This window comes from Natrix helvetica, assembly GCF_964273705.1.
Source record: "Natrix helvetica genome assembly, chromosome: Z".
NCBI lineage: Eukaryota > Metazoa > Chordata > Lepidosauria > Squamata > Natricidae > Natrix > Natrix helvetica.
The window spans coordinates 142,109,154-142,134,420 of record NC_138554.1 but is presented as its reverse complement, the minus strand read 5'-3'; the positions used below and the strand labels follow the sequence as shown (position 1 = coordinate 142,134,420).

The window sequence follows — 25,267 nt, the reverse complement described above, 5'->3', positions numbered from 1 at the left end:
GGCTGCTGTCCTGTCCAGTCCTTCTTTTCTCTAGACTGGCCAAACCCAAATCCTGCAACCATCTTTCATGTGTTCCCGTCTCCAGGCCTTTGATCACCTTCGTTGCTCTTTGCTTTTTTCAAGAGGCAACTGGACTTCCTGGCTTTTCTTTGAGGAAGTTTCGCTTCTCCTCCAAGAAGCTTCTTCGGCTCAGTTCTTAGTTGATCTTCTTTGCACTTTTTCCAAAGCCTCCACACCTTTTTGGTGATGTGGTGATGAAAACTGGATGCAGTGCTTCACCTGTAGCCTTACTACAGCTTTGTAAAGCAATTGGGTAGGCTTTGGGGGGATTTCAAGTGGGCTTTTATCCCCCTCCCCAAAAGAAATCTCGGAGATGCTACTGATTCTCACCAGGGACCCTTATTTATCAGGGGAAAGAAATCAGATCTCTGGATTTCCCCTCCATCCCCCCCCCCCCAAGAATCCCCAACACCAAAACCAAAGCAGCCTTTTCCCTATGGGGAAAACAGGATCTAAACCCTTCACGAGAGAGCGTCTCTCATGGTGAGGACAGGAACTGCAATCATCACAACTCCCACTAGAAATAGGATAGGATAGGATAGGATAGCATAGCATAGCATGGCATGGCATGGCATGGCATGGCATAGAATAGAATAGAATAGAATAGAATAGAATAGAATAGAATAGAATAGAATAGAATAGAATAGAAGTGGAAACAAGGCCTGTATGTCACTAGCAGTTTGCGTGAATTTTTTTCCAAGGGAAACCAGACATGTGGATATCACCAAATCACTCAATCAAATCCATATGGTGACTTTGGCAAATGATTTAGTATTTCAGAGCTGAGGGGGCGGACCTTGGAGGTCTTCTAGTCCAGCTTAGGCAGGAAACCCTGTACCAGTTCAGACAAATGGCTGCCCAACCTCTTCTTAAAAACCTCCAGTGTGGTCAGGCCCGGATTTAGATGAAAAGAGGCCCTAGGCTATTCCACTTATGGGGCCCTTTCACCTCCCATTTTTAAGTTTGTAAATTACATGAGAGATAATAAAATACATCATTACTGTGATATATATCAATATATTAAATGAAACATGTTGTAATTGGTACTAACCTTTATAAAAAATGTGGCACGGAAAATAAATAAAAATAAAAGGCCCCTCTTGATCTTGAGGCCCTAGGCTGAAGCCTAGTTAGCCTATAGGAAAATCCGGCCCAGAGTGTGGAGCATTTACAACTTCTGGAGGCAAGTTGTTCCACTGATTAATTCTTCTAACTGTAAGGAAATGTCTCAGTTCTAGGTTTCTTTTCTCCTTGATTATTTTCCACCCACTGCTTCTTGTCCTACCCTCGGGTGTTTTGCCGAATAGCTTGACTCCCTCTTCTTTGTGGCAGCTCCTGAGAACGTACCAAATTTGCAATGATACTAAGCTGGCAGGAATGGCCAACACCCTAGAAGACAGGCTCAAGATCCAGATGGATCTCGACAGACTTGAACCCTGGGCCCTATCTAACAAAATGAAATTCAATGTAGGGAAAAGTAAAGTCCTACACTTAGGTAAGAAAAACCCAAAGTGCACATATGAACTGGATGAAAACAGGCTTCATAGCAGTGGCTGTCAGAGGGATCTTGGAGTCTTAGTGGACAACCAGCTAAATAGGAGCCAGCCAAAAAAGCCAACGCAATCCTAAGTTGCATTAATAGAGGGACACAATCAAGATCAAGTGAAGTATTAATACCACTCTATAAAGCCTTAGTAAGGCCACACCTAGAGTACTGCATCCAGTTTTGGTCACCACACTATAAAAAACGATGTTGAGACTCTAGAAAGAGTGCAGAGAAGAGCAACAAAGATGATTAGGGGACTGGAGACTAAAACATATGAAGAACGGTTGCAGGAACTGGGCTAGTCTGGTGAAGAGAAGGACCAGGGGAGACATGATAGCATCTTCCAGTATTTGAGGGGCTGCCACAGAGAGGAGGGGGTCAACCTATTCTCCAAAGCACCTGAAGGCCAGAGAAGGAATAATGGATGGAAACTGACTAAGGAGAGATTCAACCTGGAAATAAGGAGACATTTTCTGACAGGGAGAGCAATCAACCCATGGAACAGAAGTTGCCTTCAGAAGTTGTGGGGGCTTCATCCCTGGAGACTTTCAAGAAGACATTGGACTGCCACTTGTTAGAAATGGTGGAGGGCCATGATGGTGAACCAATGGCACACATGGAGCCATTCATTAGGGCATGCGAGGCGTTGCCCTGTCAGCTCCAGGGCACATGCGTGTGCTGGCCAGCTGACTTTGGCCTCATTTGAGGCCATTTTTCGCCCTCCGGAGGCTTCAGGGGGGAGGCTGTTTCGCCTTCCCCAGCCTCCTATAAAGCCTCTGGAGCTTGGGGAGGGCGAAAAAAAAGTGTGCCAAAAGCAGAGGGGTTGTGTGCGCATGCGCGGGGGGGGGATGCACACACACAGCATTATGGGTTTGGCACTCCCGTGCATGAGCCCCCTGTGCTCCCCTCACTATTGGCACACAATCCAAAAAAAGGTTAACCATCACTGGTGTAAGTTCTCCAGCTTGAGTGAGGGGTTGGACTAGATGACCTATAAGGTCCCTTCCAACTCTGTTAATCTGTTAAGATATTGGAAGACTGCTCTCATATCCCCCAAGTCCTTCTTTTCATTAAATTAGAGCTACCCAGTTCCTGCAACCGTTCTTCATATGTTTTAGTCTCCAGTCCCCTAATCCTCTTTGTTGCTCTTCTCTGCACTCTTTCTAGAGTCTCCACATCTTTTCTACATCGTGGCGACCAAAACTGAATGCCGTATTCCAAGTGTGGCCTTACCAAGGCCTTATAAAGTGGTATTAACCCTTCACGTGATCTTGATTCTATCCCTCTGTTGATGCAGCCTAGGACTGTGTTGGCTTTTTTGGCAGCTGCTGCACACGGCTGGCTCCTATTTAAATGGTTGCCCACTAGGACTCCAAGATCCCTTTCACAGTTACTACTGTTGAGGAAGGTACCACCTAAACTGTACCTGTGCATTCCGTTTTTGTTGCCTAAATGTAGAACCTTACTCTTTTCACCATTGAATTTCATTTTATTAGATAGCACCCAATGTTCACAAGGATACTATTAAAAAGATGTAATTCAAATAATCTTTGCCTGAGGAGTTGCTGATTTTGGCCCTCTGAGATTTCTGCACTGCCACCAGCTGTGCGCTGGGACTGCTGCTCCTACTCCAAGGGTCTGTGTGGAGTTTTCCTTTCTCAGAAAACCCAGAATGTGGACCACCGTCACAGGGGGGAATGTGGCTTGTGCCCACATCCTGCATCCCCTCACAGAGTCAACCGTCAGGTTTTGCCTCCTCCAGATGTTTTTCTTCTCCTGTAGGGCAGCAGAAGCATCGGCAATTGCAGGAGCCAAGCATGGCCCTGGAAGAGGACACCATAGAGATAGCGGCCCTGGGACGCCCCTTCCAGCTGGGGACCTTGTACGACTGCCGCAAGGATAAGCTCATCCCAGGTAGGAGCTGGAGGAGAGGCTGATGGGTCTCTGGAGGGAGGGAGACAGGCACTGCTATCAATGCACAGGCTAAGCCCAAGGACAGAGTTCAGCTCCTGGGTACATAACCTGCTAGTAGCAGCTAGCTAAGTAGGACCTTCTAGGTGGGAATGCATATCCAACCCTTCCCCAAGGATGCAGCAGGCCTGGCACTGATTATCAAACATGCAACAGTTTTCCTCCCCTGAAGCACTGAAATGGTTTGGAAAACAGCTAATAAAAGAAGTTTATGGTCCCCCGTAGAATGGTGAATTCAGGGATAGACTTCTGAAGTTGTGGAGCAGGTGACTCTGAACCCTTCATCTAAATATGGTGGTTCCTCCAGGGAGTTGCAGATCTTTCTTGCAATCAATAGATGCCTAGCAATTCCCATTCCTCTCTACTCAGTCAAAAGCCTTTGAAATTTTGTCATGTTTCCCTGGTGATGATTGGACATAAATGGGGGAATCCTCCAGGGGGAAGATGTCTCTATTGTCCCACCTCTCGGGAGCTTCTCTATCCAATAACTGGTATTTTCAAGGTCTGCTTTCAATTCATCCTCCTATTTTCTTGTGCTCCGTGTAGGTGTCACCCTTTGGGACTACAACTCTCTTCAGAAGGACCTGGCCATCAAGCCTCAGCCCAAGACCAAAACTGAAATCTTTGCATCTGACAGCATTGATGACAAGGCCTCTGCCCTGGACATCTCAGCCTCCCTCAAGGCCAGTTTCCTCGGGGGGCTGATTGATGTAAGAGGGTCAGCCGAATATCTCCATGACACCAAGAAGTCCAAGCAACAGGCCAGAGTCACCGTCCAGTACAAAACCACCACCAAGTATGAACAGCTGACAATGAGCCACCTGGGAATCCAGAATGTCTCTTACCCAGCCGTCTTTGAGCAGGGCACAGCCACGCATGTGGTCACCGCCATCCTCTATGGAGCCCAGGCTTTCTTTGTCTTTGACCGAGAAGTTTCCTCAACAGAGATGGTGAAAGATGTTCAAAGAAGTCTCCAGTTTACAATCAAGAAGGAAATATCAATCACTGGACAAGCAGCTATGGATCTAAATGAGGAGGAGAAAGAGAATGCCCTCAAGTTCAATTGCAAGTTCCATGGAGACTTTTCTTTGGACAAAAATCCAGTCACTTTCCAAGATGCCATGAAAGTTTATGAAACTCTATCAAAATTGTTAGGGGAACATGGGGAGAAGGCTGTGCCTATGAGGGTCTGGCTCTACCCACTGAGCATGCTGGACCGCAGAGCAGCTAAGGTAGTCCGTGAGATCAACGTTGTATGGATCTGTGATGCTGAAAAGATCTTGGAGGAACTCAATGACATTGAGATGCAAAGCAATGATCTAGCCAACGATCCCATTGCTGAGACCTTCCCTGAGATCAAGAAGAAGATCCAGCAGTTCAAGGATCTGTTAAAGCAACACAGGCAGACTTTCCAGAAAGAGCTGGCCAGAGTGTTGCCTTCCATCCGGGGAGGAGGGCAGGAGGAAGGGACCCTGGGGGATCTGTTGATGTCCATCAAACAGTCACCCTTCAACAGCCAAAGACTCTGTGAATTTCTAAACACCAAGAAAAGTGAAATTAACCATGTCAACTCTTGTCTGACTATTCTAAATAATATAGAAGTGATCTCATCTCAGAACAAGCTGGAAGAAATAGTTCTGGACCCCCAGAATGTATACGTGGTCTCTTTTGTATTCACTTCTTTACATGAAGAGGAGCCATTTCTCTTGAGTTTACAGGAATGGCTTCAGGAGCAATTCTCACAAGAATCGACTAAGTCCACAAAGTCCACTCCCGAAGTCAACAAAGGCCCGGCCTGGTTTGAGGACAAGGAGAGGACCCGCAATGCTCACCAAGTTGCCAAATCCATCCGAGACTTTTTCAGTATCAATCAACCAAATGAGAAAATTCGCTTTATTGTGGCCTCACTCCCAGATATGGACACCCCAGGAGCCTCCACTTACCTTTATGAAGAGGGAGAGCTTGTCAGCAAGAACTTTGAGTTGCCCTCAAAACCTCTCCCTTTCCTGATCAGTGAACTCAGACACAGCATTCAGCTGAAGTTTCAGCCAGCTGAATATGAAAAGGCTACAATCTCCAGCAATCTGGTAGAGTACAAGGTTGCAGGTGAAGAAAAATGGAAGACCGTGAAGAGAGAGGACACCAGGGAGATGTTCCTGCTGAAAGATCTGTCTCCAAACACAGACTTCCTATTCCGGTATGCTGCTTGTTGCAAGCCAGGCCTTAGTAAATCCAGTTACCTGAGCCCACCCATAAAGACCCTTCCCATCAGCCCTCCTGAGAGATTAAGAATGGTCACTGTGGCATCTTCTGTCATCTCCGTGGCTTGGATGAGTCCCAGCATGGTTGCCTCAGGAGTTGTGGTCAAGGAGTACAAGGTGGAGTACAGAAAGGTGGAGGCTGGACTTGGGAAGGACCAGTGGACTGAAAAAAGGACTGAGAGAAAAACAGAATTTTATTCCATCAAAGGTCTGAAGCCCCAGACAGTGTATAGAATACGGGTATCGGCTGTGTGTGATAATGGAGCTTTGAGCGTCCCCAGTGAGGAGGTGAAGGTCTCCACATCACCGGAGGAGGAAGATGCAGAAAATGTAGCTCACCAGTTCCTTCAGGAAATTTCCCTGGTGGACGACAAACAGCCATTAGTGTTCGCCCTTCCTCTGGAGAAAGTCCCTTCAGATGTTTCCGCCTCCTGTCTGATGTTCCAGCTTGGAAAGGAGAACGTGGAAGTACCCAACAAAGTGATCCTGGTGATGGGAGCATCAGGAAGTGGGAAAACCAATCTGATCAACGGGATGGTCAATTATATCCTGGGTGTCCAGTGGGAAGATAATTTCAGATTCAAACTCATTCATGAAACCACCCAGAGAAGCGAAAGTGGAAGCAGGACGTCTGAAGTCACAGCCTACGTGGTGAACCATCAGAAGGGCTTCCGAATTCCCTATTCTCTCACAATCATTGACACTCCAGGATTTGGAGGCTCAAGAGACACAGAGCAAGACAACCTGGTTGAGAAGCAACTCCTGGAGTTTTTCTCCACCCCTGGGGGCATTGACCACATGGATGCCATCTGCTTCGTGGCTCAGGCCTTTCTTGTCCATTCAACATATGCCCAGAAACCCATGTTTGATTCCATGCTCTCCATGTTGGGAAAAGACGTGAAGGATAATGTGCAACTCCTGATCACCTTTGCGGATGGGGGGAACCCACCTGTCCTGGAGGCCCTCAAGGAGGCTGATCTGCCGTGTACTCAGGATGAGTCAGGAATCCCTCAGCATTTCAGATTCAACCATTCATCCCTCTTTGCTCCCCAAGAATACGGAGGAAGCCACAATGCTGCTTTTGAAATGTTCTGGAAAATAAACACTGAGAACATGCAGAATTTCTTTGACTCTTTAATGAAGCTGAAAACCAAAAGTTTAACCATGACCATGGAGGTCCTCAGGGAACGTCAGGATCTGGAAGCTGCTCGTAGGAGACCTCCGCCTCCTAAGGTTGAGCAACTGCACCCAAATACTTTCCAGATTAGTATTGATCCGGCAGCCATTGGGAAGCCTTCAGTCTCCAATTACCAGGTGGAGTATCGGACTACAGAAGAGAATTGGAAAAGTCTCCAGGCAAAAGGCCTTCAGGATCAATTCACCCTTGAAGATGTCAACCTAAATCTTCAGTACCAATTCCGATGTGCAGCTGTGACTCCAGGAGGGCTCGGTCAATGGAGTGAGGCGATCACTTGCATATGTCCTGCGGGGAGGCCTGCTGAGGTAACCTGAGCTTGGAGGGAGGTGGAGGAGGAGAGAGAAGAATATCCTAATACCAGTTGTAGGGTCTCCATCACTGGAGATTTTTAAGGAAAGACTGGACAGCCACTTGTGTGAAATGATAAAGGGTCTCCTACTTGAGCAGGGGGTTGGGTAAGAAGACCCCCAAAGTCCCCCACTCTGCACTCAGGGAGGAGAGCCGTGGGGCAGGGGAGGTTCCCAAGGGGCAGAATTGGGTGGAGGTAGGGGAGGACACAGATGCAAATCAGCATCCTCAGCAGAGGCTGCTTGCCCAGGATTGAAGGGGATGCAAGAAAGACCCCCCCAAAGGAGCCTCCCACCCCCCATAACGGATTGAATTCAGAGTAGACCACCTTGGGGGACTTGTTGGGAGGCCAAGGAGAGGGTGGTCGTAGAAGGGGGGGAAAGTGGGATACCTAAAGGAAGACAATCTGGAGCTGTATTAGGAGCAGCTAAAGCGGCAGACAACAGGGGCCCTTTGAGCATGGAGCTGACTGTGGGGAGCTTCCAGCAACTTTGGACATCAACTCCCCCACCGTTCCTGATACTCCTGAAGTGCAGGACCCCAAGAATTGAAGGGCTGCATAAAAAAGGGGGTGGCCCCCGGGGAAGGATCAGATGGGTCAGCCTTGAGGGCAGTGAGGAGGGGGTGGCAGCCCTTTTTTATCCCTCCCTCCAAATACCTCCCTGCAAGGCAGCCTCTCCTTTGGCTGATTCTGTTTCTCTTTTCATGCAGAAACCCCAGGATTTGTGCTGTGCGACTGGTCTGGAAAAGACTATAAGCATCGGAGGTAAAGTTTTGGCCCCTGGGGGTTTGGTGGGGTGGAAGCAACTGTCCTGGGTGGAGGGAAAGGCTAGGATGGCTTTATGCTGCTGACAGTGTCTCCTTCTTCTCTCCTCTCCCCTTTGGGTTGCAGGGCCTGAACGGAGGATCGTCCTGGTGGGCAGAAGAGGAAATGGGAAAATTGCGACAGGAAACACAATTCTGGGGAGCAAAGTCTTTAAGCTTAGTAAGCCATTTTGGTCAGCAAAAGAAGTATGCCAAAAGGAGGAAGCACTGCTGAATGGCAGGAAGGTTGTGGTTGTTGATACGCCTGGCTTTTTCCCTACCAGACGTCCACAGACGGACATTGCTGCAGAAGTGAGAAAGTGTGTGAAGTTTTGCTCCCCGGGTCCCGACGTCATTCTACGCGTGATAGGTCTTTTTTCTTCCTCCCAGAAGGAGAAGCAGGTCACTCAGCAGATCAAAGAGGTTTTTGGCTTTAAAGCCAAGAATTACACAATCCTCTTGTTCACCTGCAAAGATTGGCTGAAAGGTCGATCTCTAGAACAATTTATATCTGCCCATGGTGAAGACCTGAAGAAATACGTTGCTGAATATGGGAACCGGATATTGGCTTTCAACAACATGGCCGAAGGGGAAGAACGAGAGGCTCAGGTGGCTGAACTGATGACCATGATTGATGATCTGGTGGAAAGGAACGGAAATGCTCCTTGTTACACAGAAGACATGATGAATGTCAAGTAAAAACATAACTTCTGATTGTTTCCCTTTCCATCAGAGACCAGAAAGTCTCTCTAATTGAGCCTCTGCTCCCAAGGTGGTTGTTGTTGTTGTTGTTGTTGTTGTTGTTATTATTATTATTATTATTATTATTATTATTATTATTATTATTATTATTATTATTATTATTATTATTTATTATGGGGGGAGAGGAAGGAGGAGATAGAACTGAGGTTTCAGACATCAAGATGCAGCTGTGGGAACCAAGGACACTTCATCGGGTGTTTACCAAGAGTTTCTCACAACAATACCAGGAGATGCCATTGGACAATGTGACCTGGTCCAATAGGGGGAGGGAGAACCTGAACTTTAGCTATGTGACTCGGGGGGGGGGGGTAGGGAGGGAATTAGCTAGATCTGGTTTTGTCCTCCTCTTTGCCGATACAATGTACTTGATAAAGTTTTGCATTCTGAAATTGGATCGTGTCGACCGTGTTGGCTTTAGCTGGGTTCATCATTTGGAGCATTGAGCCCTTCTGTTTTGTGTTCCAATCCAGCCCTCACCACAGGTGTGCTGCTGCAGGTTCGGACAGGTTCGCCTGAACCCCTTGTTCACATTCTGCATGATTCAGAAAACCAGCAAATTGGACTGTCACTACGTTAAAATGTTTGCTAGACATGAACTGACTGAACTGACACTAAATAGTTAAACTGAGAAAGAGTTATTGCGCAGGTCATAAGTTCTTATCTGACAGTGATGTATTGTGCATGACTTCACACATTCCAGAGAGAGAGAGAGATACTTCTGATCTTTTGTCCGGCTGGCAGACGGAACACTTTTATCAAAATGTAACAATTAGTTAGTTTCTGTTTTATTTACATTTATTATTTTTGTATTAAAGTTTGTTTATTAATTAGAATATGCTTCCCAGAATTTTTATTTCTTTTCTTCACATCTTAAAGCACATGCTGTTGGAAATCAGCCCGATCCTAGACCTCATTTTCTTCAGGGTGAAATTTTTCCCCTGACATGGACCACCGATTGACTCCATCCCCACGTCTTTTGGGGGCCATTTTTGGCTTTTTGGGTGCAAAAAACATTCTGAAAAAGGCCTGAAAATGGCCTCAAAACAGCCAAAAAACCGGCCTGAAAATGGCTAAAAAACAGGGCGAAAAATCGGTGGGCGTGGCCAGCTAATGAAAAGATTAGCCCCAACCGGCTGACTCCTACTCGTTCCTTTGAGGTGAGTCGCTGGGAGACGGAGCTGGGTGTGAGGAGTGATATCAACCACTCAGTCACATGACCAACCAGCCACGTCTACCCAGCCAGAGAACCAGTTGTTAAAACTTTGCAGCCCACCAATGGTCCTCGCCATGTGACCTCTGAAGAACCAGAGTCAGATTCGTGGCCGAGTCTCCCTGAGCCAGAGTTGGTATTCAACCAGTTAGGACTAGTTTGGGTGAACTGGTACCGGAAATTTTAAACGGATCACCAAACCGATAAATAATACCTCTGGCTGGCCCTGCCCCCACCCTCCCCCTCGCCTCACCCGTCCGCTTGCCCCACTTGCTTGCCACTAGACTGCTTGCCCGCTTGCTGCTCAGCCACCTGCCTACTTGCTGCTCACCTTCTTCCCTGCTCACCACTCACACACACACACACACGCCCTACATATGTTCCCTTTGCCATGCGGCCCAGCTAATTGCCTCCCCTTGCCAGTCACCTCCCCAGAACCTCCCCAGAGCCTTACCCGCTCTGCTCAGCTCACCAAAGGTAAGCATGGCACCTGCTCGCCCTTCGTCTTCTGTCAGGGGCCTGGCCCATGGATCCTGAGGCTGAGGAAAATCAGAGAATGATCAATATGATCTTCATTGGTCAGTCTGCAGACGACATTAGGGCCAAAATTGTTTTTGTTGGGTATAATTACAGACTGTACAGTTATAGAGACTAACTTGATTCTGAATGTAACAACGGCAGCAAGATTGCTGGTGGCGCAGTACTGGAAGAAGGAAGAGTTGCCTACTATTCAAGAATGGACGTTAAAAGTAGTAAATTTAGCAGAGATGGCCAAAATCTCAGCATATCTCAAGGACCATTCAGATGAGAAATAGAAGTTGGAATGGAGAAGGTGGATTGACTATATTCAAAATAAATATCAGACTAAGAAATTTCAATTAGCTTATGAGTGAAGGAGTAAGGAATGTTATAATCTATCCAAAGTTAGCTTAATAAAAGGGGAGTTAAAGCACAAGAGGAGGCAAGATGTTAAAGTTAGTTTGTTTATGTTAGCGTATGATTGTTAAATGTTTATACCATGTATTTTGCTCTGGGAGGTTGTGGGGAGGGAGGAGGGTTGGGGGGGAGGGAGGGGAGGGGAAGGGGAAATATTTGTAAAATCTATTAAAACTCTTTAATAAAATATATATATATTAAAACAGAAAAAAATTAAAATTAAAAATAAAACATTAGGGCCAAATGACAGAAGACAGAGGGCCCCCCCAGGAAAGGCAATCTCTGAACTTGTGGAGTTAGCATACAAAGTGTATACTAATCGGGCTCAAAACCTCAGAGAAGAAGGAACTTCAAAGGAGAAGAAGAAACACGTTTTTTCTCACCCAGGCTCTTAGGCAGGAAGAGGGGGAGGCCAGGGGAACAACTGCCGGAAGAATTGTACGAGGAGGTAGTTTGTGGGGATCTGTAGTTAGGATGCCAGGCCTGGTCGGAGGAAGGGCAGAAGGCCAAGGGCGCCCCCCCCCCCCCCACATGGAGTCTAACCAATGCTTTCGTTGTGGAGAGGAAGGCCATTGGAAGAATAAGAGTCACTTCCCCAACTCCCGATCCCTTGGTGGACGTGTTGCTTGATACCAGTTCAAGTAGATCTGTTGTAAATAAAATGTTAACAAAGCCAAGTGCTGTCAACCTCATAGTCATGGGAGCATCAGGGGTCATAGTGGCAGCTGCTTTTCTTCAGTCTCTGGAAGGTAAAGTCAGTAAGACATTCCACAAACACACACACAAACACAGTTTCTCTGTGTGGAAGACTGTCCTGTTTCCTTACTGGGGTGGAACTTGTAAACCAAACTCCAGGCGACCTTCAAGGATGGGGGAATCATAATGAAACTGCCGCCTGAAACCTCATGGAGGCTGGTGGCTTTGTCAGTTGTCTAAATAGACCAGGTGCCCATAGAGGTCAGGCAGGCTGGGAAACCCTGGGGCTGGGCAGACGGGGGAACAGGAAAGGCAGTGCCCAAGACATCTGGGAGGGCACGCAATGGAATTTGTTCATTCATAGTTTTCTGCAGTTGAGGGAAGAGCTTAGGCAACCACTCTGCTCTACTTAGCAAAACCACAAAAATTAGACCGAGTGAAAATATTACCCTTCCTATCGGTAGCATGATTGTCCAACAGTCCATTTAGTCCATTGAAACTTCAGCTTCAGTGAGTCTCCTTGGTGAGACTCCACCTTCCATTCCTTTAGGGCTGGCACGGGCCCTCTCATTCAGAAGTAATGAGTCCCTTTTTCAGCAGTCCGAATTGCAGTCTCAGAGTTAACAGGACAATGAAAGGTCCTTCCCAAGTTGGAGTTTGTTTTCCATCTCTCCAGGCCTTTATCAGCACCCAATGTCCTGCTTTTAACTGGTGCACTGCAAGGTCCAAGGGTGGTGTTTTGCGCATGAATGCCTTTCTGTCTTAAGAGAGGAAAACATCTGGACAGTTCCTGTACAAATTTTCTAAACATTTTGTCTTTTAATTCGATTTTTGTTAAACTTTCCCTCCCCGTATTTGGTATTCCAAATAACATCTTAAATGGTGAAATTCCCACTTCTTTCCTCTGGGTATGATATGTTCCAACAAAATTCTAACAGTAGTATTTGCATTTTCATTTCCCCCCATTGAGTCAAATGATCCACAATAACCAACAAATATCATCCTCCCCATCCTATTCTTCATCCTCATCCATCAGTCAATATACTTGCTGTTCCCTCTCTTTCTATTTCCTTTTGTGGACAGTTTCTCAAAAAATGTCCGTCCTTTCCACATCTCCTGCCCACATTTTTTTCCTCTGCCTTGCAATGTTCCCTCTAATTTTTTTTCGATGTGAGCAGAAAAGTATAGTGTTTGAGCGGCACATTTTCATGCCTGAGGAGCACCTGAATTTTTTTCACAGGTGTCACCTAAGACAACAACGAAATCAGTATTATTTGAAACTCAAAGTTATGTTTTTTCAAGGTACCCGCTTAATTAAAAGTGTTATATAATATCAGGATCACTTAACAATGCTCCTGCTTAGCAACCAAAATGTTGGCTCAGGAACTCTGGCATTTGAAGCACGCAAGTCTTAAAGCTGTTAAGTTACAAGATCCTTGCATCCCTAACCCTTTAGAAAACAAAAACCCCAAGGGGTCTTCAAACCTGACAGCTTGAAGACTTGTGGACTTCAACTCCCAGAATTCCTCCTCCAGTCATGTTGGCTCAGGAACTCTGGCATTGAAGTGTGCAAGTCTTAAAACTGTCAAGTTACAAGACCTTTGCACCCCTAACCCTTTAGAAAAAAAAACCCAGGGGTGTTCAAATTTGACAGCTTTTAAGACTTGTGGACTTCAACTCCCAGAATTCCTCCTCCAGTCATGTTGGCTCAGGAACTCTGGCATTGAAGTGTGCAAGTCTTAAAGCTGTCAAGTTACAAGACCTTTGCACCCCTAACCCTTTAGAAAAAAAGACCCCAGGGGTGTTCAAACTTGACAGCTTTTAAGACTTGTGGACTTCAACTCCTAGAATTCCTCCTCCAGTCATGTTGGCTCAGGAACTCTGGCATTTGAAGCATGCAAGTCTTAAAGCTGTCAAGTTACAAGACCTTTGCACCCCTAATCCTTTAGAAAAAAAAGATCCCAGGGGTGTTCAAACTTGACAGCTTTTAAGACTTGTGGACTTCAACTCCTAGAATTCCTCCTCCAGTCATGTTGGCTCAGGAACTCTGGCATTTGAAGCATGCAAGTCTTAAAGCTGTCAAGTTACAAGACCCTTCCACCCTTAGAAAAAAAACGCAGAGGTCTTCAAACCTGACAGCTTTAAGACTTGTGGACTTCAACTCCCAGAATTCCTCCACCAGTCATGTTGCAGCGACGTCATCTGCGTGGATCTGCTCCATCTTTGGTTTCTTCATCGTGGGCAGGGCTGCTGCTGAAGATGCCGACGAGCTGCTACCTCCTCCTCCTCCAACAGCACCACCACATTTGCACCTGAGCTCAGCGCCGCGTTACCCCTGCCCCCTCCTCCTCCTCCGTGCTTTTGAGGAGCCATGAGGCTTTTTTTCCCCCTGCTCCCCCCCGCCTTCCTACTGGCTCCCGCAGCCTCATGGCTCCTCAAAAGCACGGCGGAGGAGGAGGGGGCAGGGGTAACGCGGCGCTGAGTCTGAGCGGAGGGGAGGTGGCGCTGCCACGCGCGGGGATGCCGGCTGGAGCTTTACCGGCTTCACCTTAGCCGCAGTGCTGGGTGGCAAATCTGGCAGTGCTGTTGGAGGAGGAGGAGGAGGAGGAGGAGGAGGAGGAGGAGGAGGAGGAGGAGGCAGCAGTTATTCCAGGGCGGCGGGGGCTTTGGGGCTTCACAACTACGAGCCTCCTGTGCTCATCAAGACAAGTCCAGGGAGGTCCTTTGCGGGCGGCCCCGTTCTAGCTGCCTGCAAAGGACCTCCCCAGCTTCCAGAGCCTGTGGCAATAGAAATCACTGCGCGGCAGTTGAAAACTGCTGTGCAGTGTTTTCTTGCCACCTGCACGCCTGCACAGCCGTGCACCTTAGAGGGAACATTGCTGTCTTGCAACCATCCTCTCCATTATCCATCATTACTCCTACAACTGACAACCACACTTTCTTATCCTCTCTTCTATCTTGTCCATCTCTATTCACATAGAGCGTCTGCCACAATTTATATTCCAAATTTCCCATCTTTTATACTTTTTTTCCTAAAAGGACAACAACTTGTGATGCCCAAACAAAGCATTCAAAATGCACTCAAACATAAAGACATTTAAGGAAGGGGGAAAATAGAGGTAAGAAAAACAGCTTCAAAAATAAAACAATCTAAATGAAGTACTTTGGGTCCATGCTCTGAAATATATTTGGATCAAACTTCAGTGTCAGTTCTCTGCTTTTAGTAAAATGTGAGTTAGGTTCAGATTCCATTCAGATGGAAGCAAATTCTCATTAAGTAGGTTAAAACGTGTACAAATGCAAACAAAATCCTTCAAAGTCATTTCCTTTTATATAGGTTTAGTTTAACATCTTAAACCTCAAAACTTTCCCAGAAAAAAAAAACAAAATCAAAATTATATTCAGAGCAGAACAAAATATAAGAAAACCAAAACAATGAAGGGCAAAGCTACATGAGCAGTTCACCCATTTGCCCCTCCTTTCTCAGACAGAAGGGGAAAGGAAAAAATTGCTAAAGTAAAGTAAAGCAACACTTCCCCCCCCCCCCTTTCCTGCTACGCGCTGGTCAAAGAAAAAATCCTTGAGTTAACAACCAGTGAGGACAAGGGAAAAATTAATAGCCCACAAAGGAATCTCACTCCTTTTTTTTTCTTCACAATCTGCATTCTCTCAACAAAATAATTTTCTCCATTTCTTTAAGTGAAAGGGAATCACAGTACATTCACACCAACTTTTTACTCTCAACATTTGCACTGCAATCAAACTGCTTGTGTAAACCAATTTCTCATGTAAAAGTCCCATTTCATGCAAACCAATCATTACAATTATTTCAGGTCTAGAAATGATTACACACAAACATATACAGACATATATACAACACCCCCCACACACAAACACATTTCCAGCCTGTGGAGACGAAATTCCTGGTTCAATCTGCAGCTCATTCTTCAAATAGTGGGAAAATTCAGGAAGTGATTTTAATCAAAAATGTGATTTTAGGCCCTAATCACTGCCTGTTTCACACAGCTTCAAACCCAAGCTGAGAAGTCCCACACACACACAATTTGCCGACCAGCCAAACATATCACACTCAATTCGATCTCATTCAATACAATACTGTAGGAAGTTATCACCCAGCCCTCTCCCAGAAAAAAATGAAATATCCTAGGAAATATTGACAAGGCAGAATATTATATTTTCCTGAATGTGAAAAAAGGAGAAACACGTTTTAAAAACTAAGTAAATTCCTGCAGCTTCCTGCCCATCCTCACTTTGTCAATGGGCCATTAAGAAGGCCAAGCTAGTTCACTTTACATAATAAACAGTTCTTCTCCCCTTCAGCTCCAGGGGGATGGGAATGAAGGCATGATAATATTGGCCCTTTACCCAACTCCCCACATGGCATCTGAGAACTCAATCAAACCTGGATTCAAAACGCAGCCTAGAGAGTTGCCCCTGCATGGGCCCATGTGAGTCTGACAACCAATCAGAATACATTTCTTACACAGGAACAGGAAACAGAGAGGTGGGGCAGAACAGATTATAAAAATCCCTGCAAGCCCTTCTTCAGCCCTTCTTCTTGTCTGCTCTTCTCCTTCTCTTCCCTTCTCTTCTTCTCCTCCAACATTGAAGCATGTGATCACCTTTTCTGTTCAGGACTCAGGCCATGTGGTCCTGTCCACCATTAAAACCATCTTTCCTAGCAGCCTCCACGTCTCCAGTGTCTTTTCCCACACTTAGAGCCGAACCCAGAAGGACATTTCTTTCAACAGGCTAATCCTGCAAACAGGCTAAACGGCTTTAAGACTGAGAAACCTCTGGAAATAGTATTTGCAGATTTGATAGGTCCCATGAAACCAAGTATGGGGGTGCACGTTATGTGTTGAGTATTGTGGACTACTATTCCAGTTATGGGTTTTGTTACTTAATGAAAGACAAGACAGAAACATTTCAACATTTTTTTAATTGGCTGAGATTTGTGGAAAGAAAGATAAAAGCCAAGGTTATTACTGTAAGTTCCAAACTATGTTAAAAACAGCTGGTATTGAGCATAAACGTTCTGCTCCTTATAGACCTCAACATGATTCATTTGTAGAAAGGAGGGGGCAAACGTTACAAGCTATGACTAGAACCATTTAGCCGATTCAGGATTGCCTGAAACATTATGGGGTGAAGCCATGATGTGTGCTAATCATTTACTGAACAACGTTGTAAATGCTTCTACTGGAGAGGTACCATTTACTCGTTGGCGTGGTAGGAAACCTGATTTGAGCTATTTGCACACGTTTGGAGTTCCTGCATGGGTACATATTCCTGCACGGATTAGGTTAAAGGGACAAACTCCTGCAAGGCAGTTAATATTTGTTGGTTATGACTCAAACCATAGATCTTATAGGTTCTGGGAATGTGGGACAATTAAGATCTATCACAGTGCAAATGCAAAGTTTCTGGAGTATGTTGGTTGGGATAAACTGGAAATAAGCAATGATGAGATAGTAAACTGAAACCCGAGTAGATCAAAAGAATGAATCAGGAACACCAGAAACGTGTGATAAAGGGAAGGAGTCTACTCAGGAGGAGGAAGTGAAAAGTCAGGATGAAGTGATAAAGCAGGAGGACGTTCAGGATAGTCCACCTATAAGCCCTGAGTTACCCAGAAGGTCAACCCGTGTAACGCGGCCACCTGATAGGTATCAGGCATCTGTTGCATGTAAGGTGGATAAGGCACCTGCTGCATACAAGGAACTGACTAAGTATCCAACTGAGGATAAAAAAGTAGGGCAAGCTGACATGAACAGTGAGTTTAAGTCATTGCAGGATTTGGGAGTGCTTGACAAGACTGATTTACCTTCAAGTAAATATGCAAGGGGACGCAAACGGTTTTATAAGCGTAAAACTGAAGTGAATGAGAATTACGTAGACCATTACGTTATGTAAACCACGATGAGTTAGATGATGTTGATATAATAGGTTTTATGTTTGATAAGGGATGCATTATGAATTGTATCTTGAACCTACATTATGTACTGTATTGTATATTAAAGGAAAACATAAATCATTACTGTGATGTTTATGGTTTAAGAATGTGAAGTTGTATGTAAATACATTGACAACCCAAGAGGGGAGTGTTAGGGACGTAATCCTAGGCTTGGCTTGGCAATGTATATATAAGCTATGATTACTTTACTGTTACTTTAAATATTAGAGAGATGTAATTGGCTTGTTACCTCAAGCAGTTATAAGAGGGAGCCAGAATGGCTATTAGATCTCTCTCTCTGTTTTCTTAGAAGCTGGTCAAGTGTATTTTGAGGTATTGTGATTTGCAACTGTTAACTACTTTGCGTGTTAAACTGAGACTAATTGATAACTGACTGACTGAACCGTGTATGACTTGGACTGTTAACTGGACTCTGAATACTTCTATATTTCTATATAGTAAACTACTATATTTTTATACTGTTCATGTCTCTGAAGGCTGGTTTGTGCGTATTATTCCATATCACTCTCATTACGCTTCTCTGCATACTCGCTCTCCTAACAGGGAGCTTAATTACTTAACAGTCAGGTCCTTCTGAAGAGAGTTGTAGTCCCAAAGGATGACGCCTGCATGGAACAGAAGAAAACAGGATGATCAATCTGAAACTTGACCTCCAGAACATCTGAAACTAGATAGAGAAGCCCAAGGGAGGTGGGACAAGGGACACATCATTTCCCTTGCAGGGGTCCTCATTTAGTCTGCCCAACCATCACCAGGGGAATTTCCTACCAATTTTGCAAAAGACTGCAAAATTTAAAAGGCTTTTGACAAAGTAGAAAGGAATGGGAATTACTATGCGCATATGGATCCCAAGCAGTGGCGTAGCATGGGTTGTCAGCACCCGGGGCAAGGCAAGTAATTTGCACCCCTAACCCGTGGATTTTAGCACTCGAGTCTCTTCCACTAGATTAGTTAAAGAAACCCTTACCCCCTAAGCACATGTATTGTTTGTTATGAAAATACTGATGTAATTAAAGTAAAATGCATCTAAATACAAGTTTATTTTCAAACACTTTATTGAGTGCGAACATGCATTACACATTCTCCACATTTTCAGCAGGTCTATGAATACAAATCTACAAATGTAGTAACCTAGCATGGGCCATGCTATTATATGTCGTCTCACAACCATCGTAAACGACAAAAAATATCAAGAACAAAAACTAAACATCAAAATGGAACCATACCCTGGAGATGATCCAAGACTGGGCTAGATGGAGCCAACTTCCTCAATCCTGTACCTCTAATTGTAATTCTTTAATAGAAGTGCAAGATATCAATCTGTATATACAGATTAATTTAAATTCGCCTGCTTTTAATTAGCGCAAATTTTTCAACAACGGAATTGAAATCTACATTAAAGTCTCTCTCAATGGACAGTATTGCTAGATTACTCAGTCTTTCTTGGCTCATTGTAGATCTCTGATATGTTTTAATTAGTTTAAGTTTTGAGAAACTTCTTTCACAACTCGCTGTAGAAACAGTGATAGTAAGAAAGATTCTTAATGTGACAACAAAGTTAGTTAAACTTTCTTGCAGCTTCCACTTATACACCCAGCGAAGCAAATGTAAAGCTGACCAGTTTGCAACCTGCTCATCAGGATTGACCTCCTTATACAAGATAATGTGGTGCCAAAGTCGAGTTATTTCGGTGAGCATAGATGCAGCATTCAATTCTGTGTACTGAGCACACGTGTGCTGAATTTGTTTCTTAATAAAATCATATTTTCCAGTATCCAACAAGGTTTGGATTTGCAAAAAAGCAAATCGCTGGTGAAGCGTATTCATCTGCGTAGTACGTTTTTAAATTTCTGCCTGAAGCTGATCAATTGCTTCCAGTTGTTCTCTGCTTGTTTCCTGTATTAAGGTCAAGCCAGCATCGCAACTGTTCTCACCATCCATCTTCTTGCGTCTTCCAACTCTTCTCTCTGTAGGTATGCAATAGGTTTTGCATACCTGCAGAGCTTTCTCAGTTGCCTTTGACACTAGACTATCACGTTTTTCATGACAAAACAAAGCCAATGCTTTTAACTTTTGCACGCATTGATCAAGCGCAAGTCCTTCTTGCTGCAGGTAGATCTGAGTATCATTTACTTCGGTTAGTACTGGGTTCCAAAAATGCAAGAAAGAGAAAAAAACATATGTCATTATGCAAACTAAAAGACTTCCTGCATCGCCCCTGGTTTCAGAGGTTTCTTCCGGCCCATCTCTCAACGCTTCCAAAGCGTCTATTATTTTCTCAGTGTGTTCAGCAAGTAGGCATACAGCTTCATGCTTTGAACTCCATCTTGTGTTACACGATCGCTTTATACGAATTGGTACATGTTTCTTAAGGATATCCCACCTGTGGGTGGAGCTTGAGAAAAATGCATACACCTTTTCCACAGTGCCAAAGAAAGTAACAAACTTTGTCCCAACACCAACTGCATGCATCCCAGCAAGATTGAGCGAGTGATTGTTACATGGCACAAACATTGCTTTGGGATTCATATCCAAAATACGTTTTTGTACACCACTAATGTGTCCAGCCATAGTCGCAGCATTGTCGTATCCCTGGCCGTAGCAATGCTCTAGTTTAAGTCCATCAGCTTGCAACTTGTCACAAATTTGTTTTGTAATGACATCAGCTGATTTCCCATATAACTGAATAAAGTCAATGAAAGACTCTGTCACATGGACTCCTGAATCTTCAATATGCACATATCGAATCACTTGGGACATTTGGTCAGTGTGTGAAATATCAGGAGTGCTATCAAACATTATAGCAAAATACTTGGCCTTTATGATATTTTGAAAGATGACTGTTCGAATGTGATCGCCGAGCAGGCTAATAAACTCATTCTGGCTCTGTGGAGAGAGATAGGACACAATGTAACCATCTGTGCGTTGTACTCTGTGAAGATGTTGTTTGGCAACTGGGTCATATTTGGCGAGTAACTTGAAAGTTTCTAAGAAATTTCCACAGTTACCATCTGTATTTAAATCTTCAGAGTGACCACGTAAGGGTAAGGTTTGCCTGGCTAGATACAGAACACAATCCAGTATTCTGACTAAGATTGCCTTCCATTTTTCAAATGACCTCTGTTGTGCAAGCTGGGCAGCAGCATCAATAGTCTCCTGTTTATGCAGCCGCATTTCTAATTCTTTCCACATTGTAAATGCACTCAAGTGATATGAACTGCGCTCATGCTCTAGTAATCTAGGGCTTAACTTTCTCCATGCATTAAATCCACTTGACTTTCCAAATGAACTTTTCCCTTTAGCCTTCTGAAAAAGCATGCAAGGAAAGCAATATGCAGCATTGTTTACAGGAGAAAACACCAACCATGTCCTTAACATAGTCTCACCATTCTCCAAATGTATGTAGAACCAATCCTTGGAAAATGACCTGCCATTACTGTCTCTTGGAAACCATGCATCCTTATTCTGCAGTTCCTCTGTCCCTCGCCTGACAAGTTCAGTTTTCAAGGTTTCATCCATGGTTTCAGGCCAATAGCCAATATCAGTATAAACTTTTTGGTCAATATTTTCTGGCAGATTTGGCTGAGTATAAACATCCTTAGATGAAACTGTCTCTGCTTCTAATGCAGGAACAGGAATGTCCACCGACACATGTGTCCACCGACACATGTCCACCCTTTTGGACCGGGAGGCCTTGCGCACAGTCACTCACGCGCTGGTGACGTCTCGCCTGGACTACTGTAACGCTCTCTACATGGGGCTCCCCTTGAGGTGCACCCGGAGACTGCAGTTGGTCCAGAATGCCGCCGCGCGGGTAATTATGGGGAGATCGAGGTTCTCCCATATAACACCTATCCTGCGCGAGCTGCACTGGCTTCCTGTGGCCTACCGGGTGCACTTCAAGGTGCTGGTTACCACCTTCAAAGCGCTCCATGGCACAGGGCCTAGTTACCTGCGGGATCGCGTCCTGCCCCATACATCCCTGCGACCCGTCCGCTCACACAGAGAGGGACTACTCCGGGTGCCGTCCTCCAGAGAGTGCCAGAGGGCGACGCCCAGGAGTAGGGCCTTCTCTGTAGTGGGCCCCACCCTTTGGAATGACCTCCCCCCAGACATCAGGACAACAACCGACCTTCGCTCCTTCCGTATGAAGCTGAAAACCTACCTGTTTCGACTAGCTGACCTGGCATAATACTACAACCTCTCCAGCCCAGGGCATTTTTAATTGGTAATTTTAGTTTTTAAGGGTTAATTTCACTGGGGTTTTAACTTTTTTAGGTATTGTAACTTATTTATTTATTCTTACCTCCTCTGTACGCTATATAATACTTTTGTACGTCGCCCCGAGTCCCTGTGGGGAGAGGGGGCGACTAATAAGTTCAAGTAATAAATAAATAATAAATAAACAGGATCAGGATTATGAGTCTCCTGTGGTGCTGCTGATGGTCCTGCTGTAATTTCAGCAGTACTCACCAAAAACCGGTGAAGGCTTCCAGCTAACTTAGCTTGTTGCTCTGTCTCTATCTTTCTCCTTTTCCTGCCTTGTGCACCAGATTCTTTTTTGTATGGCATGATATAGGGGTAGTATTCGGCTTCTTCATTTTTCTGCTCTCAACAGCTACAGACACAAGATGCCGTTGTAAGGAGATCAATGTTATTCAGTTATGTTCTGTCTGATTGTTATAGAGCAGGCCAGGGCAGGTCCCCCATATAGATCCCCCTTACAGCAGGCCAGGGTGAGGTGAGGTCACTCTGGGGTCCCACATATAGATCCCCCCCTTACAGCAGGCCAGGGTGAGGTGAGGCCCTGGTCTGGTCTGGTGTGGTTCTCTCCCGCGCTCAGCGCTGCGCTGGGCGGCCGCTGCACTGTCCCTCCACCAGATAGTCCCTTGCTCTCCCTCCGCACCGCACCGCACACCTGGCACCCCCCCCCTCCACAGTGGGTGGCGGCCCGGCGGCTCAGATCGGATTCGCACAGCCAGCACTGCAGTGAGAGAGAGTGAGTGAGCCAGGCAGGGGCAGAGAGCTGCGAGTGCGAGCGCGCCCCCCCCAGATGTTGCGCCTGGTGCAGCCGGCCCCCCCTGCACCCCCCACGCTACGCCACTGCACCACAACTTGAGAATCAACGTCCCCCCCCCCCATTGGCATCCTGGGTGGGGTTTCAACTCCTTTTTTAACCCTTTTCCAAACCATTTCAGTGACTTTGTTTGGAGCGTTATACCCTGCTTTGTGCCTGCCCAAGGGTTGGATAAACATTCCAGGCAGTTCCTACCTGCCTAGCTGCTAGCAGCAGGTTGTAGGTCCAGGAGCTGAAATGACCCTATTCTGTGCCTTGCGATGACTCCCCCTGGATGCTCCCCAGATACCTCTCCAGATATCACCTCAGGATGAACCAGTTCCTGGTACTTCGGCAGCAGAATTGGTCAATGTCTCCAAGCAGCTCTCTGAGAGGGATTTGGCTGAAGTGCAGCTGCAGTAGGACAGCCTTGAGGTGTCAGATGGGAAATGCATGCAGCTGTAGCCAGTTAGGAATGAGGAGAAGGAATTGCCTTCTGCACCTGATCCAAGTGTCAAGGTTCCAATGAAGAAACCCAAGCAAATCATAACTCTGAGGCTAGAATCTTCCTCAAAGAATTTCTTTATCGAATACATTATATCTGTACGGTCAAATGCAAAACCAACTCTAAACATTTCCATGGTTCAGTATAATTAAAATAGGAAATAACTCCCTGTCCAAAAGTCCCAGGTCACATTGGCCAATTAGGTTAATTGGTGGGCTCTCCAGGCACTCCTCCACTGGTTCTATCCATCACCTGTAGAGATGACCTTGATTCCCACAAGAAAATTCTGTGTTATGTCTAGCAAAGCATTCCATCTTCCTTCCCCCACCTCACTCTGCATGACAACTGAGGAATAGAAAAATGGCCACTACCAGATTTAATTCAAAGTTGACATCAAGAACATGTAGGACAGAGAAAAGGAAGGTGTCAAGATAATACAATACAATAGTAGAGTTGGAAGGGACCTTGGAGGCCTTCAAGTCCAACCCCCTGCCTAGGCAGGAAATCCTATACCTTTCAGGCAAATGGCTATCCAACATCTTCTTAAAGACTTCCAGTGTTGGGGCATTCACAACTTCTGGAGGCAAGATGTTCCACTGATTAATTGTTCTAACTGTCAGGAAATTTCTCCTCAGTTCTAAGTTGCTTCTCTCCTTGATTAGTTTCCACCCATTGCTTCTTCTTCTACCCTCAGATGCCTTGGAAAATAGTTTGACTCCCTCTTCTTTGTGGCAACCCCTGAGATATTGGAACACTGCTATCATGTCTCCCCTAGGCCTTCTTTCTCTTAAGCTAGACATACCCAGTTCCTGCAACCGTTCTTCATATGTTTTAGTCTCCAGTTCCCTAATCATCTTTGTTGCTCTTCTCTGCACTCTTTCTAGAGTCTCCACATCTTTCTTACATCGTGGCGACCAGAACTGAATGCCGTATTCCAAGTGTGGCCTTCCCAAGGCCTTATAAAGTGGTATTAACCCTTCACGTGATCTTGATTCTATCCCTCTGTTGATGCAGCCTAGAACTGTGTTGGCTTTTTTGGCAGCTGCTGCACACGGCTGGCTCATATTTAAATGGTTGTCCACTAGGACTCCAAGATCCCTTTCACAGTTACTACTACTGAGCAAGGTACCACCTATACTGTACCTGTGCATTCCGTTTTTGTTGCCTAAATGTAGAACCTTACTCTTTTCACCATTGAATTTCATTTTATTAGATAGTGCCCAATGTTCAAGTTTGTCAAGATCCTTCTGTATCTTAAGCCTATCTTCTGGAGTGTTGGCTATTCCTGCCAGCTTGGTGTCATCTGCAAATTTGATGAGTTCCCCATTTATTCCCTCATCCAAATCATTGATGAAGATGTTGAAGAGTACTGGGCCTAAAACAGAGCCTTGGGGTACTCCACTGCATACTTCCCTCCATGTAGATGCAGTTCCATTGACGACTACCCGTTGAGTGCGGTTGGTCAGCCAGTTAGGAATCCATCTGGTGGTGATGCTGTCTAACCCACTTTTTTCTACTTTATCTAGTAGTAGGTTATGGTCTACCTTATCAAAAGCCTTACTGCGATTGCGCAGATGGCGCTGGTGCCGAAAACGCCAAAAGAAAAAAGAAAAAGCCGAAAAGCCAGAAAAGGAGCAAGGAAGAGGGGGTGAGAGGCTCCGGAGGCTCCGGAGACCCCAGAGACATCAAAGGGCTTAAGGGGGAGCAATGGGATGCAACAGGACACTGGAGTAATCAGCTGATAGGTGAGAAGGGCTGGGAAGCAGCCAGAGGCAGAGGCAGCCGGAGGATCAAAGGGAGATGGCTGCGGCGGCAGACGAAGGGAGGGAGCCGCAGCCAGGGACTCCTGGGTTATTTTATCATTCCTGGCTGCTCCCATACCCCCCCAGGGCCCTGCTGACTCTAATGGGAGCTAA

At 45.5% G+C, this 25,267-nt stretch overlaps 2 protein-coding genes across 2 annotated transcripts in view; both read left to right on the top strand.

The window, feature by feature from the left end:
- The first annotated feature begins 6,987 nt into the window (after nt 1–6,987).
- Nucleotides 6,988–25,267, top strand: part of LOC309381552 (GTPase IMAP family member 9-like) — a 60,575-nt gene continuing 42,295 nt past the window's right edge. Inside the window, exon 1 of the mRNA XM_081932694.1 lies at nt 6,988–7,341. Within this exon, the coding sequence (XP_081788820.1) occupies nt 7,003–7,341 (339 nt within the window). The 5' untranslated portion in view covers nt 6,988–7,002. The remainder of the gene's footprint in view (nt 7,342–25,267) is intronic.
- On the top strand, nt 7,844–8,887 carry LOC309381813 (GTPase IMAP family member 4-like; the record flags this gene model as incomplete). The annotated part of the gene is made up of 3 exons (XM_081933097.1): nt 7,844–7,981; nt 8,096–8,150; nt 8,277–8,887. 3 exons carry the CDS (start codon nt 7,844–7,846, stop codon nt 8,885–8,887), a joined length of 804 nt encoding a protein of 267 aa, XP_081789223.1.